This window comes from Eublepharis macularius, chromosome 4, assembly GCF_028583425.1.
Source record: "Eublepharis macularius isolate TG4126 chromosome 4, MPM_Emac_v1.0, whole genome shotgun sequence".
Lineage (NCBI taxonomy): Eukaryota > Metazoa > Chordata > Lepidosauria > Squamata > Eublepharidae > Eublepharis > Eublepharis macularius.
In genome coordinates, this window is record NC_072793.1 from 81,938,852 (window position 1) to 81,955,496 (window position 16,645).

The window sequence follows — 16,645 nt, forward strand, 5'->3', positions numbered from 1 at the left end:
GAAATATAGCAGGTTTTGGTAGTTATGAAAAAATAGTTATGAAAAAATACAAAAGCTAGAATAGTTTAATCACGTAAAAGATTTATTTTAAAAAGTATGATCTGTCTGAGATACCTGAAAACAATGTATTTGGGAATATGTTAATTTTGATTAATCCATTTGCTGCTAAAAATTACCAGGTGACTACAAAAAATCCTGAAATGCCCAGGTCTGACATACAGTGATGCTGTCTGTGATACTACCCTGAGGAAACATGCCAGAGTAAATGTTAACTCATGGATACTTTGGTGATGAGCCCAAGAGAACAACTGATGTACTCACAAGCCCTCATACAGACTGTGTTAGCTTATTTAAATTTCTGAATCTTTGTCAGCAGCATGTTAAAGAATGTCACTGTCTTAGAAGTTGTACAGACAGCTGTATGCTGAGACTTCAAGCAAACACATAATTCACTCAGGAAATGGTGGTAACAACATAAATTGAGTGTGTCCGCAATGCTGGGTAAACTGTCAAAAGCTGTACAGTCTAAGACATATTTGCAAGGTTCAAAGATAAGACTTCTCCGGGCCTGCATAACAGGCAAAAGGCCAATCAATCTGTATAATTCATATTGCTTAGACAATTTAGCTTTTCTTGAAACAAAGTGTCTTTTTACAAAGCACCCACAGACTTGCATATAAACCTTATGGGACAAACAACATTGTAAAAGGAGGAATCATATATATTTAACCAGCTAAAATTAAATCATAGCAGATGTTAACAGAATACCTCCTGAAAAGAACAGCCAACACAATAGTGCTGTATCTGCAATACATTCAGCTATGCTTTCAAAATGAAGAATTATTGCTTTGGGCTGTTTAGACGAGTTTTTTGCTTAGTGACTGCCAGCATCAGGAAATGGCTAACTTCTCATTGGCTGGAACATGGTCACTGTTTTGTCACAGCTTATATTTCGACTTTGTTTCTAGCAAAGAAATGTGGGAAATCCCTAAACTAGTTCTGATTCCCTGCCCCGCTCCCAAAAAAAACTGCATAGGAGAGAGAGCTTAACAAAGCAATTAGCAAATGTAACAAAAGAAAGCCACTATTCTTCTTGACCATGTGTATGGAGCCAAACAGAGTTAAATCATAATTACTAAAACTTTTTAGAACAGTTATAGAAAAAGTACAGTACTGGGCAATACAGGCTACTTTCTCCAGTAAATCAACAAGGCATCTCTTATTTAGAGTATGCAAAACTTAGTACATTTAGGGGGGGAAATAAATTATTACATCATTAAAGTAAACCAGGATATATAGCTTTATTTATTTAAATCTGCCTTTCTTCCAGATGATCATATAATGATTGATTATAAGAACCTGAAAGGATGTCAGAAGTTGACTGAATTTATTTCGGTAGTAAATGAGCTGGAGTTAGAGCCCCGATAACTGAGGTCCTTATCTTGGGGTGGACTTTCCTTTTATAATTCCTGATATTCCTGTAAAATATGCCAAGGGTTTATCCAGGTAAAAATGAATTGAGAGGTTTAGAATAGCTTATTTGAACTGTTATTGATACCACTGCAGTTGTGTAAAATATGAAGTAAACACAAAACTAAGTTTATTTTACTAATCTCTCCCTTTCAAATGATATTAAGAGATTTAACATGAATGGCAGTGTTAGAACCTTTTTCTAATTAGGGGAAAATGTACTATCACTAAATTTAATGGTAGTCTTGTAAATGACAACTTTCTCATAACAATACAATCGCTAAAGTAGACTCCATTGTGGTTTCAATATTTTCAGTTGAGACCTTATGTGTCATGGAGGTCACAACCTTGTGCATACTTGCTAGTAAGACTCTGTGCTGAACCACCAAAGAAAAATAGGTGCATTTTCCTGTGCATACTGCTGAACTACAAGGATTTAGGTTTCAATTTTTCTTAGAGGACTTGGCCAAAGATATTTGCTATAACCAAGGGTTCTGCTGCTAGTTACTCTAAAATAAACTCAGTATTTGTATTGATTTATGAGCTTTTATCCAAATTTCCCTCTATGAAGGTTAGGGTAATGTACATAATTTTCTCCTCTTTTTTAATCACAAGCCTTTGGACAAGAAATGCCTGGCCAAAGGTCACCTAGCAAGTTTCATCGTGAGCAGGAATTTGAATCTGGGTTTCCAGTTTGCATCTGATCAGGAAGACGCGAGTCTCTATCAATAAGGGCTCCTACTTACTTGAGTTAAAATTCCCACTGAGAAAGACAAGCATAAGAGAAATCCATCTTCTAATCCCTCTCACTCCTTAAGTTTTAATTACCAGAGTAAGGAGAAGGACACATATAACACTTCTAAGGGGTTTTTAAAACAAAGAGGCAACACTCTGAAGCAGACTGAGTTATGAATACAGAGGTGGGAAATTAGTAGTCAGATTGTTTATTGAAGGGAAACAGAATATATGGACATAATCAATGTAATATTTAAGTGAGCTAGCTGTTTCAATCGTGTATTTTAGCCATGAAGAAGCCTGCTCCTGCCCTGCTAACCTCCTTTATCCTGCAAATATTCTGTAGTCAACTCCTAGGCGAGAGCTGGCCAGAACCTTGACCTTGGCAGAACCAGTGGGCTGGTCACAAGTCAAGGGCTAGTGACCTATGCCAACAAAATGGAGGCTGAAAGTTCATGGCAACAACCTATAGTCCAGCACCCTAACCACTATTCTATACTGACTCATTAGTATTTAAACACCAGCAAGATTCAAAAGATTTCAGGGAGGGATCCCTTGCAGAATGCACAATTTACATACATGAGGTTCCAGGTTTAATTCCTAGCCTCCCTAATGAAACAATTTTTGGAAGCAGCTTTGGACAAACCTTTCTCTGTCTGAAGAGCCATTGCAAAGTAGGGAAGATTATACTGAATTAGACTAATGACTGAGTCGTGCTGCATTGAACAATATTTCCATAATAAAATTTAATTACTGAGTCTTTGTACCCTGTGCACATTTTTCTACCTTTAGTGCAGTTGCCCCCACATTCAAGCTTGGTCTCAAGCTGTGTTACTAATTTTTAATGTTCCTTGTATTGTTAGACCTGCTGTTGATTAAATGAAATTGAAGTAAATTTTCTTACAAAAAACAAAGAAGGGTCTGAAAAGGATTGCTAAATGGTGGAACACAGCTGTTATGCCTTATCTGCAATATAACCTGCTATGCCTGTAAAATGCTGCAGAACTACAGCATTCGTCTTTTTCAAGTAAATTTCTACCTAGTAACAGCCAGCAACAGGAAGTAGATTGTTTCTCATTGACTAGCACATGGCTACTCAGCAGGGAATTTTTTGTCCATATAAAAACACAACAGAAAATGAGAAAAACTTTTATTTCAAAATGCCTTTTCTACAAAAATAATTGATGAAAATACAAGATGGCGAATATGTATGGGATGTCAAGCTTGAGAGAGTAATTTGGCGGCGGGGGGTGGGTGGGGATTCAACCACCAGAGATTCAAAACATTATCTGATTTCTTTTGCCTTTTGCATAACTTAATCAAACCTGGATAAAAAAGCAGACTTGAGCTACAGTCCCTCTCATAAAATTAAATATAGAATTTCTTCAAAGACCATGGAGATTCCAAAGATAATTATGCAGCCACAGGTTAGCCTATCACTAAAAGTGCATTGTAAAACCAGATTGTTTTGAAGGATAATTTCTAGAATTCAGAATGGCAAAGTCTGTACTATTAAATCAGAACTACTCCAAACTGAAGTATAATCCAAAATACCCATTTGCCTCTTTAACAGGCCAGTTGGCTTTAGCAAAAATTCAACTGCTCTGATAAACAAATACTTTGGTCTTGGTAAATAGCAAGAAGGGATGTATTATTCAAGTCTAGGTTTAGATAGCAAGACTGCTGAAACAAAACTCAGTGTTAAGTATGACACCTTATACCTGGAATTGCATGAGTATATGCTTGTACAGCAGTATTACATCTAGATAATTCCCCCCCAAAAGTTCTAACCAAGATAATGCAATGCTGTTATCTTTGAATGGCAATGCCATTCTTCAGAATTCATCAATTTTAAAGATATTGACCATCCACAAGTGATAGATTTTATCTATTTCCTTTCTAAATTCGTACACGACAGTTCAATGTCAATTTCCATAGCCAATTATAATCAATATACCAGAAATTGATCAAGATAAATGAATTTCAGGGAGCAGAGGAGAGGGGGAAATTAACAGTTTTGCTTCTCTTTGGGATCTCTGAAACGCATGAAGAGCAGCATGAACCCAGTATTCTGCTGGACAATCTCTTAAGGGCACAATGCTAGAGCCGGACACTAACCTATCTAATTCTAAGGTACAGCAGCTTTTTGCAAGATGCCATAAGAAATTTAGCTACCATCTATGATGGGAGTCAGCTTCAGATGCTGAGATTTCCAGTCAGTGAGCTATGATTGACATGTGTCCCCCCCCCCCAAATGTGGCTAGCCTGAAATGGCAGTTGGGGATGGAATGTTGGGGAGGCTGTCAGTTGGAGTTGGAGAGTAAACAAGAGAGTGAAAGGGGGTTGGAGTCTGGCTTTTGACCAGAGAGGGTCAGCCAGAGAATCCTCTGTGAGAGGCAATGTTTGTGAAGCACTGTTAGTCCTCGGACTAAAGAGGAAAAAACCAGCACTAACTCCTGCTTAGACTCGAGAGATCTGGGAATTATAGTGAGCCAACGAAGTGGGCAGAAAGGAGTCTCCCCTTCAGTGCCAGGAACAGGGTTACAGCTCATAACTGCCCAGTATCTAGGAAGGGTTTGTCTCAGTGGAGAACCCTAAGGTCTGGAGAGGAGGGAAAGTCGTGCTGTGTTTAGAGTACATAAAGTGTAACATCTGTGAAGCAGTGTCAACCTCTGAAAGAAGCCAGCAACCTAGTGTTGTACCAAGTGTTTTGTGCCTCACACCAGTGAAGTTGCTGTATAAAACTTTCTGTTACTTAAGTTCAAACACCTGCCTACCTGCCTTTTGACATTAACCTTCAGTAAATAAACCTTCTGTTACCTTTTGAACCTCCCCAAGTTTCTGCTAAAGGGAAGCGCAAACCCCTGATCTGTTCCCTACTAAGACTTGGCTGGGTAACCATTTTTTAATATTTCCTAAGGGTGGGACAAGAAGGAAAGTTGAAGCTTAACATCAACCACGCTACCAGAGGCTTCCCAGCCCAGTATACATCTTCATAGGCTTAAAGAGAAGTTTTACCTCAGGGTAGGGGAAGGTCAGCCTAAGCCTGAGTTGGACGTGGGTTTGTGGCACCATCTACTATGTCTAGTTCCCACCCTTATCCTCCCTCATCAAAACTGCACTATAAAGGGTATTATCCTCAGTAACAAGACATTTTTGTGCTGGTAGTATGGAATAGCTTCACAGAAAAATAACTTGGAAAGTGACATAAGAGAAATGCCTGTGGGAGCTATTAACATAGAGGAGAAACTCTTCACTGAGAATGGTTTTCATATTAAGTAATTATTGGGAAGAGATCCAACAGCAGCTCAAGGAAATACTTCATAGAACACCAGAAGCAACTAAACTTATGTGAAAGAACACAGGAGAACCAAAGTTTATCAGAAAGCTTTAATGATGAAAGGTAACAGCTACTGTTTACAGACGACGACCACGGCGTCCGCCTTTTCTGCGGGTACTGTCCGAGGGGATGGGAGTCACATCCTCTGAGAAGGAAGAAAGATATTTCATATTCAGAAACAAATTCAGGTTTAGCATGCACAAGGTCAACAAGTCACGAAGCTTCAGCAATCAATGGGATTTTAGGAACTATCTGAAATATACTTTTAATATGAAGTCTAGCATTTATGATCTTATTGTTAAAAAGCTTATGTGGTTTGTGCTACTTCCCCATTTTTAGCTTTGACATGAGGATGTGAAAAAAACTCCAGCAGCCACTTTAGGGAGCTCATTCCACTTCATCACAGCTATCAGGAAAAGTTTAACTATGGGTAAATCAGTGAGATTCTCAAAGGTATATTACTAAGCATTATGAAAATATAGTTTAACACAGGACACCTCTTTGTACCCTAAAACCACAAAGGGCACAACATTTATTTATTTTAGTGAAGTTACTTAATCTTAAAATATATTTACAATGGATCACTCACCAATACGCCCAATCTTCATTCCAGACCGAGCCAAAGCCCTGAGGGCTGACTGTGCTCCAGGTCCAGGAGTCTTTGTTCTACAAGATACAAGAATACATTGATTAGGTAAGTATTTACCAATCTCCTACAAATTCCAGCCTTTCCTCACTGCTTCTACAGGAGTAACATTTGTTCATGCAGAGAGAAGATTCTAGATTTATTTCGAACATTTCCATTCAAATAAGGTCCCCAAGGCCACAAACAACATACATGAGAACATTAAAAGTGTTTAAACTGTGCTATAAACTATAAGTATCTAACAATAAAATAAAAACATAGACACAACCAGGGAGGATAACTATAAGAATTTACTGGGGGTAAACAAAATGAAAAAGTCTTCATGTGCTGGTGGAAGACAACAATAGGAGAGCAAGTTCCAAAGTTTTGGTGCCATGACTGAGAAGACCCTTTCTTGGATTGCCACCAGTCTCGCCTCAGATGGCAGGGGCACTCAGAACAGGGCCTCTGAAGATGACCAGCGTGGATGGGTAAGTTCATATGGGAGGTGATCCTTCAGGGGATCAACAAAGTGACAAAAACCACCACTGGGGAGCTACAATTTTTTCTTTTTCTTCTTCTTTTGGGTAGGTATGTGTGTTTATTCAAACTCATACAAGCAATATTCTGGAACTGTTTTATAATTAATTGGCTGCAAATCATGGAACCGTTATTTTTCTTTAGGTATATGGGGTAGTAGAAGACATAGTAGGAAATATTTTTTGGAGGGTTGCTTGCTAAACTTGGGAGTTTTGTTTTATAAAAATTATTAAGATTTCTTTTTCTTCAATACTGTCTACCCTAGAAACGTAAAAATGTTTTTCATTGGCTAGAAAAACAAAATTGTAACATAATTTGTCTTCAGGAAACTCATATTAAAGTTCAAGATGTTAAATATTTGAAAAATCGGAAATTGGGGCAAGAGTTTTACGTGGCAGCCAAACAAAAGAAAAGAGGAGTGGTGATATACATTAAAGAGCAACTTCAACCTAAATTGGTGGACAAAGATGTGAATGGGAGATATGTAATGGTGGAATTTATGTTTAATGCCAAAAAGACACTGATACTGGGAATTTATGCTCCAAATGGGGTGAAAGAAGAGTTTTTTTAAAGAAATTATCGCAAGACTGGATCAACATGTATATGACCAGATGTTACTGACTGGGGAATTTAATGCAGTAGTGGACTTGAAATTGGACAGGAAAACAGATCAGACCAAAACTAAGTCAGGGAAATTGCCGAAATCTTTTTTTGAACTGATTAAACAAGAAAGCCTTGAGGATATTTGGAGGAGCCGAAATGAGAAGGTAAGAGACTATACGTATTTTTCATCAAGACATCAATCTTTCTCTAGGATTGATATGATTTGGGCAACTAAAGATATATTAATTTGGACTAAAGACATTGACATTTTGCCAAGAACAAGATCAGATCATAGTCCTTTAATATGGATAGTGGCAACGGGGAGGAAAAAATGGAAATGGAGACTAAATGAGGATCTTTTACAAATACAAGAAAACGTAGAGTTTTTGCAAAAAGAAACCTATCACTATATTCAGAACAATTTAAACCAACAAGTTCGAACTAGTGAAGTTTGGGATGCATATAAAGTGGTGATGAGAGGTTTACTTATGGACTTAAATGCGAGAGACAAGAAGAAATAAGAAAAAAAATTAAAAGAGATATATGAGAATTTAAAGGAAAAGGAAAAAACTTTGAAAAAGAAGCCAGGGAAAAAGAAACTGCAACAAGAAATTAAAATATTACAAGAACAAGTGAGAGCTATGGAAAATAAAGAGTTGGAATGGAAGTTGAAAACATTAAAACAGAAAACATTCGAAGGAGCTAACAAACCAGGGAAATACTTGGCGTGGCAACTGAAGAAGAGAAGGGAGAAGAAGACTATAAGTAAGATAGTAGATGATGGGAAGGAACTGACTCAACAACAACAAATAGAGAGAGCTTTCTATAAATATTATGCTAAATTATATCAAGAAAAGAAGGTCGACGGGAAGGAAGTGGATTGATATTTGCAGTTGGTGAATTTACCGAAGGTGCCCATAGACATAAAGGAGATATTAAACGCAGAGATAACAGAAGAGGAAATTGTAAATGCGATTGAAACAATGAAACTAGGTAAAGCACCAGGCCCTGACGGTATAACGGCCAAGTTTTACAAAACACTGAAATTGGACCTAGTGAAGATGTTACAGAAAGTGATGAATGGAATTTTGAAGGGAAAGGAGAAACCAAATACATGGAAAGAAGCTTCTATATCATTGATACCCAAAGAACAACAAGATGTGGAGAATGTAAAGAACTATAGGCCAATCTCCTTGTTAAATAATGACTATAAAATATTTGCAAAAATTCTAGCAGAAAGGCTTAAAATATGGTTAATACAATATGTAGATGAGGAACAAGCGGGTTTTCTGCCAAATAGACAAATAAAGGACAATTTAAGGATGGTATTAGATGCAATAGAATATTACGATAAACATCCAGAAAAAGAAGTGGCTTTGTTTTTTGCAGAAGCGGGAAAGGCCTTTGACAATTTGAACTGGCAGTTTATGTTAGCAATGATGGAGAAGATGGACATGGGACAACATTTTGTACAAGCGGTAACAGCGATTTATAATGATCAGAGAGCAACAGTACTGATAAACGATGGAATAACAGAAAAAATCGTGGTAAGGAAAGGTGCGAGACAAGGCTGTCCGCTCTCACCACTGCTATTTGTTATGACATTGGAGGTATTACTGAGACAAATAAGGGAAGATAAAGAAATCAGAGGCTTATGAACAAAGGGCTTTTCATATAAGTTAAGGGCATTTGCAGATGATGTTATGTTTAACGTGGAAGAGCCGTTGCAAACTATGCCTAAATTGTTAGAAAAAATAAAGGAGTTTGGAGAATTAGCGGGTTTCTATTTAAACAAGAGTAAATCCAAATTAATATGCAAAAACATGACAAAAAAGAACCAACAACAGTTGATGGAAGAAACAGGTTGTGAGTCAGTTCTAAAAACAAAGTACCTGGGTATTGAGATAACATCAAAAAACATAGACTTGTTTAAAAACAATTATGAAAAGCTATGGCAACAAATAGAAAAGGACATGTTGAAATGGAATAAATTGAGTCTGTCATGGATGGGACGGATAGCAGTAATTAAAATGAATGTATTGCCGAGAATGATGTTTTTACTACAGACTATTCCAATAGTAAAAGATAAAAAGCAATTTGACAAGTGGCAAAGGAAGATATCAGAATTTGTCTGGGCCGGAAAGAAACTCAGAGTTAAAATGAAAGTGCTTCAAGATTCAAAGGAAAGAGGTGGAATGCAGTTACCAAATTTACAACTATATCATGATGCAGTGTGTCTTACGTGGCTTAGAGACTGGGCAGTTTTGAAGAATCATAAAACTTTAGCTTTAGAAGGGCATAATAAAGTCTACGGATGGCACGCTTACCTATGGTATAATAAGGCTAAAATAGACTCAATGTTTCAGCACCACTATGTGAGACGGAGCCTCCTTAATGTCTGGATTAAATATAAGAAATATATAAGTGAAAAAACACCACTGTGGATTGTACCAGCAGAAGTTGTGAATCCAAAAACAGAACTGAAAGGATGAGATTGGTTAACGTATAAAGAAATCCTGAAGGCAAACCATGTGATTAAATTGAATGAAGAGTTGTCCTTGAGATATGGGTGGTTTCAGTACATGCAAATTTAAGGCTTATATGAATCGGACCGTAAAAGGACAGGATTTAGAGTCAAAAATTCAGAACTGGAAGAGTTGTTGATAGAAGGAGACAGAAAATTGATCACTAAATTATATAAGCTGTTGTTAAAATGGTATACAGAAGACAAATTAGTTAAAATTCAAATGGTTAAATGGGCAACAAATTGTAACAGGGAAATTAGGATGGAGGCGTGGGAATATCTCTGGAAGACTACAGTGAAAATATCAGCGTGTACGGCAGTGAGAGAAAATATATATAAAATGATGTATAGATGGTACTTAACTCCGAAAAAGTTAGCGTTTAGTAATAATCAGATGTCAGATAAGTGTTGGAAATGTAAACAGAAGGAGGGTTCATTTTATCATATGTGGTGGACTTGTGATAAAGCTAAGGCTTATTGGGCAAAAATTGTAGAGATAATGTCAGAGATTTTACAGAAAAGGTTTAATCAAAATCCAGAAATGTTATTGCTACGTTTGAATTTAGAGAAGTATGATTGTAAAGAAAGAATAATGATATTTTATATGGTAACAGCAGCCAGGATAATTTATGCACAGCATTGGAAGAAAGAAAAGACACCAAAAATGGAAGATTGGATTCAGAAAGTTTTAGCGATGGCGGAAATGGACAAGTTGACGAGAGGCTTGAAGGAAGAACAACTAAATGAGTATCTGGGGGTCTGGGAGAAGTTTAAAAACTATTTAGAGAAAAATTGGGATTTAAGGGGGAAGTTGTGGTCTTTTGAAAATATTTGAGTTGTTAAAAGTAGTAAATGTCTTTACTTGTAGATGGACAATTGGGTAAGAATTATTAAGTAGAGTTAATAGAATGTATAATGAGTTATATGTTTAGAAGGGAGAGAGCTACTAGGACTAGGGGGAGGTCAAAAGCTGCTGGAAGTCAACCAGGAAAAAGGAATTAGGGAGGGGGTGGGTAAATGTAGGTTAGGTTATGGATGTCAACTAGGATATTTAATAATGTAGAAATTAAGATCAATTGTTATAAGTTTATATGTATCCATCCAATAAAAATTAAATTTGCAAAAAAAAAAAAACCCTCTCTACCCTATACAGAAGTCAGAATGCCTCTGATAAAATGATCTCTCTTCCCTATCACTATGAATATATATCAACTTCCCTTCAGGTTTACACTGGTAACTGTTTATTCAAAAAGCCTGAAGTTATCATCTTTTTCAACACACTCTACTGAGACAAGCCCTCCCTCTTCATCGTTTGTAAAAGTCCTCTCTGTGGGGACCATGTTTTATCCTAAAAGACAGTAAAGCTAATTTTATTTCACTGATTCCGTGCCAAGACTATATTTGCCTTTGTAGCCCTGTAAACATCTTCAGGCTTCATGCTAAAGAATAAGGCCACTGTATGCCCACATGCTGAAGTTAATTTAAAAGACAACAACTGACTGCCTTTATTTTTACAAAAATAGGAAGTGTAGGCAAATGCTTTGGGCTGTGGTTCAGTTTTATGGCGAGTTGTATGTATATAAAACAGATGCATACCTATTTCCACCTGTAGCCCGCAGCTTGATGTGAAGAGCAGTGATGCCCAACTCTTTACACCTCTGAGCCACATCCTGTGCGGCCAACATAGCAGCATAAGGAGAAGACTCATCCCTGTCAGCCTTCACTTTCATGCCACCAGTCACTCGACAGATTGTTTCCCTAAGAAGGCAGAAGTAATCAATACATTAGTAGAGAAATCCATGTTCACTCTTGGTTTGTACAGGAAATAGAAAGTGCACAATTGCTGGATGTACTGTGAACTATACTTTGTCTTCCTTGCCTAACTGGTGACCAAAGGAGCAATTTCAAAAAATTATTGTGATGCGCTCCCTTTGAATAGTGGTAACAGTTCAGCTACAGATACCACACCACTTTTAACAGAAAGAACAAAACCATCTGAATCTCCCAGGAAAGCCCACTATATTATCCCTTACCATGTATGAAGCCAGCATAACTTTGAATTATCTTACAATCTTCCCTCCATCTAGTGGGTGCTTAAAGAGGAGGCTGCAGCATCCATCAGTGCAAGTCTCCGGCTCCTGTACTACATGCAGAGTCTTTCCATGATACTAATGCTGTATCATGTACTGTGGCAAGAAGCACACTGCATGTCTAACTAGATAAATTTAGGAGGTCTGAGATGGCAAAGCTTGTCAAATGCTGTTAAAGCAAGCCTGTACAACTTGTGACCCACCAAGCCCAGTGCAGATCACCAGCCATGTACTGCAGACTGCTCAGTGCTTGACAATCTCCACAGTGGGAGATTTCCAGAAAGCAACCGGAACAAGAGATTTATAGGGCTGGTGACTGCACTGGGTTTAGTAGGCCAAATCTGTACAAACTGATATAGGAAGCATGTCAGAAAGCTCTATTCCATCCACAGTCTCTTATGTTCCATTATTATCTATTCCAGTTATAAACTTATTTGAATTGGCCTGGAAAGTCTGACTTAAGAACAATGACATATTAGGTGATCAAAGAAATATATGCAGATATGATTACTGATATCCTGCATCCTGAGTATACAAATACTTTCCACTTGTACCATTTACTGTTTTAAAAACCACATATGGACTATGAAGTCACCAGCACCTGCTACTCACTTGCCAGACAGGTCAGTTACGTGGACAAAGGTGTCATTGAAGGAAGCAAAAATGTGACAGACTCCAAACACATTCTCCCCTTCAGCAACCTGTGGTCCCAAGCTGATAACCTGTTCTTCCTTCTTTTCCTTACCCTTACGAGGTGCCATTGCTGTGGAAACAAAGAGATGGATCAAACATTATGTTACATTAGGAAAGCAAATTAAAAAGTTATGTGAAATGAAGATGATTTCAGAAAAAGAATGCCATGCTGACAGAATTAAGTAATTCAGATTAACAAGCAGCTGCACAGCAACCACTCTGAAAACAGTTACACAGGACATATTTACAGCTGCTTAATAATATTATTAGATTTATATACCGCCCTTCAGGACAACTTAATGCCCACTCAGAGCAGTTTACAAAGTATATCATTATTATCCCCACAACAAAACATGCTGTGAGGTGGGTGGGGCTGAGAGCGCTCCAGAGAACTGTGACTAGCCCAAGGTCACCCAGCTGGCTTCAAGTGGAGGAGTGGGGAATCAAACCCGTTTCTCCAGAGTCCCGCACTTTTAACCACTACACCAAACTGGCTCTAATGAAGCACACCGAACTTTCTTTACATATCTGACCAGCACTTGGCGCTGAGAAATCCCTTCTAACCTGCCTCACCCATACTTCCAGCAACCTGTACTTTTCCCAAGCAACCACTCACAATTAAACCTTCTCAGCTTTTCCTTGCCAAACAGAATGAGAAAAAAATGATTCAGGTAGTTTTATTTCCTTCCAATAATTGCTATTGCCCACACAGAGAAAGGGAAAAGTAGGGAAAACCAAGTGCTCTCAATAGCAAAATGAATACCATCTGCACATGGACTTCCTGTTTTTGACAATAAATCCATAATACTGGGGATCCTTTAAGCATGAACCGGTGATGAAAGCTGTTGGTGTGGCAAGAGCATAGGATACATTGGACTCATAGGTGTTCACTTAAGCCACCTGTACTGACTGTTAGATCCATTAGAAAGGTATATATATATATATGCGTAAGGGCTACAGATAGGAACACCATCACAAGATCTGTTCACAATCAGAACTTGGGATTCTTGAACAGGACTGTGCCAATTTGTATTAATATTTTTCATACAGTATTTGATATGGAGACCAAGAGACTCCAACGCTATAATTAAAATGGGACACTACCATATTCATACTGACTGGCAAGTTTGAAAAATTAAATATTCCTTTGCTAATCAAACAGAACACCTCCGCCCGCCCCTCCCCCCCCCCACACACAATGAAGTGGGCTGGAGCACAGGTTGGATCTACAGCTTCTTTGCTGCATGGGATGTTTTAGATGCATTTATGCACAGCACTGCTACTAAGTACTGTGTCTCTGTACCTCTACTAGCACTCACAAGAACATGATGTATTTACAGAATGGATAAGATGAATGTCCTTTTCTGTGGCATCCCCACAGGAAATTTAACATGTCATTCAACCCACATATATAGGATGATTTTTAACAACTGCTCACATGATACATGTGTGAATACATGGGGATGAGAAACAATGCTTAGGAACTGTTGAGGGTTGGATTAACAGGGAAGACTAGTATCACAGAATTGCTTAAAGAGCAACAAAGAGAATGAACAAGAGATACATAATGCAAGTCTATCAATGAAGATAAACAGGACAGGAGACTGTGATGGACAAGAGGCTGTTCTGCTCTGAAGGTAAAACAATCAGCTGTTTCACACCTAAGCGGATGGGAGTCTCTAGCATCCATTTCAGAGAGGGGATGAACTGTTGGAGGGCAACATAGCAAGTCTGCTGATGTCTGCCTCAGCAAAAGAGCAAACAGTATCAAGGGTAACTCTGCTCAGTAGCATGGCAAAGTGGTTTAGCTCTAACTCAGGGAGAGGACAGAGTACCCAGTCATGAGGCCTGTTTCTGATGATGAGCAGACCTTATACCCTTTAGTCTGACTCTTGGGAAAGGGTAGGGTGATGTGATAGTATCTGTGTGTAAGAGAGGATCCAACCTGGGGATTAGGCTGTGAAAGCCTGTTTGCAACCACAAGCATTAAAAGAAATTTAACTCACAACCCGAAGCCATAACTAGCATAAGTTTAAGCGCCTTAGGCAGTCTTTTCCTATGACTATCTGGGGACTTGTGATGCTGAACTATTCTTTAAAAATAACTTGCACATACATAAATCTTCACTTTTTTAAAACTACTACTCCTGCCTTGGTCATCTCCATGTTCTTCTTGCTCACTGCAAAACTTGTATCATGACTGTCTTTATACCTGCTACCCCAACTATATCTTATAACCAAGGGAAATATCTGAGGGGAAGGTTTCACTAAAAAATCTTAAGATCTGTGAGTCCCCTCAGTTAATTTATAGAAGCCAGTCAGAAATCCAAATTAGCAACTTTATGTATGCCACTACGAGATGTTTATGCATCCATTTATGAAGCAATGTAACAGATTTCACAGTGCATTTGTTCCTTATTTACATAAGGGACAACACTACCCACCTCACTGAATTTTCAATTCAAAATTGCAAAAATAAGCCAGTGTATAGACAGGATGGTAAAGAGCTCAGAATATAGCATCTGATATGGAATGCAGCAGTCTATTATATTTTTTTGTTTTAAAATCAAGTTTAAATCAACACATATTCGTAGAAGAGAAAGTGAAAACATCAACAGTTTTCTATTGAACATATAGGCCTGTGTGAGAACGAATATTGAAAAAATTATCACAAAATCAAAACTCATGCAAAAAACTTCAGGGTTTTTTTTATCAAGTGCACAACTCTATGAGTTCAGAACATAATCTGTTCAGAGATGAGGGTTGTAAGATTGCACACACGCTAAACTCCACTATCTTTGATGGGATTCAAACCACCCAACTCTGCAGCCTTACACGTGATGGACTGTGTGACATGTGGACAACTTTTTAAAAGGATATGGCCCTGAAATAAAAATATTCTACCAGGCTAATACACGTCTAAGGTCAAAGTGTATTACTATTCATGCCTTGTGAGCCAGATCAAAAATATGTCCTTAATCTAATCATCTCAGCAAAATTCGTCCTTGCTACAAGAAAGGAGCGATTGCACGTAGTGGATAGCAAGCTCAGACACAAGCTCATGAAGCGGCCTTGGATGAAGCCACCATCTTTCAGCCTTAGTTTCCCCCATAAGGCTTCTCAGTTAAGATGCAGGGCCGGAAAACTATAAAATAGAAATCAAAGACTTAAGCCTGAAAGCAGCATTTTTTAAACAGCTACGAGGCCTACCCAAGCACCTCTCGTCGTCGCCCCGCGAAAGCTAATCTAGCCCTACACGGCGGACGCTCTCTTCCCCACCAACCCTTAGGCGGGGATTGGGCCACCCGCCGCAGCCGCCTCTCCACACTGCTGGAAGGACACCGAGGCAGCGCAGGCGGGCTGGGAGAGGCCGGATGGCGAGGATGGGGACGGATGGGCAATCCCTCCCAGCCACTTACTGGAGCGTCCCTGCAGGCAGCAACCAGCACCGGAAAGGAAGAGGCCGCCGTCACGGGACCAAAAGCCCTCTAGTATCACCCGGAAACGATTCTTCCGAGGAAAACCCGTCACTTCCTCCACGGGAGGGGCAGGTTTAGTTGCGTCATCAGCCTATTTCAAAAAGCTTGAAATCGGGGCCGACCTCGATGAACAAAAATGGCGACGAGGAAAAGCCATGACCTATTTAAAGATGACGCTAGGAGTCATGGTAGCCCTCGCTAAAAATGACGGACACACACAGAACAACCCCCCCCCCCGTATATTTGTATCTCTTGCCTGTCGACAGAGTATTGGACTTCTAATCTAACATCAATAACTCGTACCAGAACCACCCCGTCCCGCCCAGCGTGCAGTGTCCAAGTTTCGAGTGCCAGAACTAAACGTGGAGACAGAAGACAGTGCTGTTGCCCTGCACAAAGATGGCTACTTTGCACGCCTTTGACTCGCCGGCAAAGCCGTTAGGGGCGAGCGTGTCTGAGACTGAATAGCGGAGCTCTTTTCCCACCTGAAAGCTCAGTAGCCGAATACTGCTCTAGTGTGCAATGTAAAATTTCTAACCTGAATGTA

General features: G+C 38.9%; 1 protein-coding gene across 2 annotated transcripts; it reads right to left on the reverse strand.

The window, feature by feature from the left end:
• Positions 1-5,580: 5,580 nt before the first annotated feature.
• On the reverse strand, positions 5,581-16,151 carry RPS14 (ribosomal protein S14). 2 transcript variants are annotated; one of them, XM_054978677.1, is made up of 5 exons: positions 16,039-16,151; positions 12,540-12,690; positions 11,434-11,595; positions 6,135-6,211; positions 5,581-5,690 (listed from the first exon to the last, which is right to left on the reverse strand). In XM_054978677.1, the coding sequence occupies exons 2-5, from the start codon at positions 12,686-12,688 to the stop codon at positions 5,623-5,625; spliced, it is 456 nt and encodes a 151-aa protein (XP_054834652.1). In that variant the 5' UTR covers positions 12,689-12,690; positions 16,039-16,151; the 3' UTR covers positions 5,581-5,622. The 2 variants fall into 2 exon arrangements, with proteins under 2 accessions (XP_054834652.1, XP_054834653.1); XM_054978678.1 differs by lacking the exon at positions 16,039-16,151 and adding an exon at positions 15,830-15,848.
• Positions 16,152-16,645: the final 494 nt, after the last annotated feature.

Coding starts and splice junctions, on each gene's coding strand:
- RPS14 (XM_054978677.1), bottom strand. CDS start 12,688: ATGGCACCTCGTAAGGGTAAGGAAAAGAAGGAAGAACAGGTTATCAGC. Junction 11,596..12,539: donor GTAACTGACCTGTCTGGCAA/GTGAGTAGCAGG, acceptor CTGCCTTCTTAG/GGAAACAATCTGTCGAGTGA. Junction 6,212..11,433: donor CGGGCTACAGGTGGAAATAG/GTATGCATCTGT, acceptor TGTATCTTGTAG/AACAAAGACTCCTGGACCTG.